We start from the raw sequence: 2,557 nt of genomic DNA, 5'->3' as shown, positions 1-2,557 counted from the left end.
ATTTTGCACGTCGTGGATTTCAGAGAAAAACATTCTACAAGGACGATGTTGTTTTGAAGATTGATATAGTACGTGTTACTGTTATTGTTGGAGACATCTTCAGACAACAACTGTGAAGGAGTTGGCTGAAGATTTGTTTTGTTGCTCCAGTTTTTGGCATCACTTTTTTGCTTTCTTAATCGTGTTTTAATATTGTTAGTTGTTTTAGAAATCAATTTATTTTCTCAACGTGTTGAAGAAATTGATTTTTGTTAAAATCACTAGTGATTGGTTTTTGTAAAACTGAAAGTTATTTTCTATTAATTATTTTTGCCTTGAGGCACCGCGCAAGTATATATACTTGTGCAAAATTTATTCTGTTCCATTATATTTACTTAGAGTTATTTTGTGTTACAAATTTATATTACGCTGCATGTTGTCTGAAATGTTGTAATATTTTACACAACACTTAATTCTGATAAAACACAAATTTACGTTCACATACCATATTTCTCGATTTACTGTCAGGCAAAATAGGTCCCATACTCTTACAATAAGCATATTGATTTCACATGGAAATCTCTTTTCATCAATGATTCTGCGTAATTCGATGGACTGCATGGTAGCTAAAAAGCCTAAAACAAGCCCATGCCATGATCAAAATATTGAAAGCAGCGATCATAAATCTCTCCTGCAGCCTCCACTTGTGATGAAAAATAAGTTACTTCACTTTGAGATGTATCTAACACATCATCGGCCTGATTCCAGTCAAACGAACTCGGAATAGAATAATCGAAGCTCGATAAATATTCCCCATCATAATGTTCTTGAATTAACCCTGAATTGAAAAGCTCTTCCTCTTGCAGTGGTGGGAAATTATTATTAACATTTGGGTTGTAAGATGTGTCATCAAGAAATAGTTCGGCCCACAAATTATCTGAGCATTGTGCAACAGAAGCTGGAGAATTGGGATCAACCCACAAATTGCCTGAGGATTGTGCAACAGAAGCTGGAGAGTTTGAATCATATTGTAGGAGCACATTATCATTCGAAAAGTCGAGGTAATTTGATTCATTAAGTGCTTGAGGAGTTGTGTTGATAAGATCGCTTGGAGAAGATAATTGCTCTTCCATATAAAAAACTAGTACTTGATCAGTCGTCTTGCCATTGATCTGCTCTTTGATCGTGCTTTCTGGTTGTATCGCATCCACGTTACGTTTTCCTTTCTTTATGTTTGTGTGCCAAAAATTCTTGATTTCGTTGTCAGTTCTTCCTGGCAACTCCACTGCAATGGCTGACCATCTGGATATCAAGAGCAACAATCACTAAGTTAAGGCCATCATATTGATTAGTACAACATCTAGTATTCAGCATATAGTCATATGGGATTCAAAAAATTTCTCTAAGCTGTCCAGTTTGCTGTCATTTTATTTTCTTTATAAAAAAAAAAGGGTACTAATTCATGAGAGTTGATCGAATATTAAGAACAAATATGGACGAGGGATCGATCATACTTATTCCCGAGTCGATTGTGCAGTTGGATGATAAGATCCTCTTCCTGTCTGCTGAAGTTACCATGTTTAGTACCTGGCTTCAAATAATTCACCCATCGAAGTCTACAGCTCTTCCCACATCTTGCAAGACCTGGATTAATCATATCATAATACATCAATATTGTTTGTATTTTTAAATTATTGCATAATCGTTAGAAGAGGCTGTTTTCAAATAATGTTCGATCTGTTTCGTATTAATCAATATTCTAGAGACAAGTTCCCTCCATCTTCAGCCACCATTAATTTCTACTAAAAAATTTCACGATTTTCTCAACTTCATAAATACATAATTCTATCATAAAATGTAGTTTATGTTGGTATTAGACATGATCATCCCCAAAACTCGAACTCGGAACTTGTATGACTAATAAAAAACCTAGGCAAGAAAAATAGATTTTCTCCTAGGAACTAGCTAGGGTTTCCATCCCAACAAATATGAACTATCTTTTTAGGGAAAAAAAAAACCTCGTAAATTCTTTCTATTGGAACTTCATATTTGTGTGTCATCTTACCAGCATATTTAGGCAACAACCGCCAATTCCAGTGGCCATATTTCTGAATATAAGCCCGCAATATGTTATCTTCTTCCTCAGTCCATGCACCCTTCTTCATTCCATTACTGTCAACATAAGTTGGCCTCACCATTTTAGCTATAATTTAGCTTCAATTTGAGCCCTCAAGAATTCAAGAAGTTCTTTCCGTAAAGGAATATAATTAAGCTCATTCCTTATGTACACAGCAAAGCTGACAAAAAGACAATAGTTAGGGATGTTTTCGTGGAAACCTACCCTTCTACTGTCAATGTGTAGGTCATCGAATTACGAAACATCACCAGAAAGGGATATTCTTGGTATTCCGCGTTTTGAAAAACATGCCACAAAACGTTCAATAATTTATTGATGCCTATATTTAAATAAATGTTTGGATAGAGAAGTAACAAGGATACTTCTCTCTCCAATCTTTTGACTTGGTTGAAAAATAATATTATGTGGACTCCGTGTTAGAGATGGTCGGTACGGCATATC

General features: G+C 35.1%; 1 protein-coding gene across 1 annotated transcript; it reads right to left on the bottom strand.

Annotated features, from left to right (window-relative positions):
- Positions 1-554: 554 nt before the first annotated feature.
- On the bottom strand, positions 555-2,215 carry LOC140977852 (uncharacterized). The gene is made up of 3 exons (XM_073442584.1): positions 2,045-2,215; positions 1,494-1,623; positions 555-1,281 (listed from the first exon to the last, which is right to left on the bottom strand). The coding sequence occupies exons 1-3, from the start codon at positions 2,175-2,177 to the stop codon at positions 615-617; spliced, it is 930 nt and encodes a 309-aa protein (XP_073298685.1). The 5' UTR covers positions 2,178-2,215; the 3' UTR covers positions 555-614.
- Between the last annotated feature and the right edge of the window lie 342 nt (positions 2,216-2,557).

The sequence above is a fragment of the Primulina huaijiensis genome, chromosome 5, assembly GCF_012295235.1.
Source record: "Primulina huaijiensis isolate GDHJ02 chromosome 5, ASM1229523v2, whole genome shotgun sequence".
NCBI classification, from domain to species: Eukaryota; Viridiplantae; Streptophyta; class Magnoliopsida; order Lamiales; family Gesneriaceae; genus Primulina; species Primulina huaijiensis.
The sequence above is the reverse complement of the archived record's forward strand: the minus strand, read 5'-3'. Positions and strand labels throughout refer to the sequence as shown.

Coding starts and splice junctions, on each gene's coding strand:
- LOC140977852 (XM_073442584.1), bottom strand. CDS start 2,177: ATGGTGAGGCCAACTTATGTTGACAGTAATGGAATGAAGAAGGGTGCA. Junction 1,624..2,044: donor GTTGTTGCCTAAATATGCTG/GTAAGATGACAC, acceptor TGATTAATCCAG/GTCTTGCAAGATGTGGGAAG. Junction 1,282..1,493: donor CACAATCGACTCGGGAATAA/GTATGATCGATC, acceptor CTTGATATCCAG/ATGGTCAGCCATTGCAGTGG.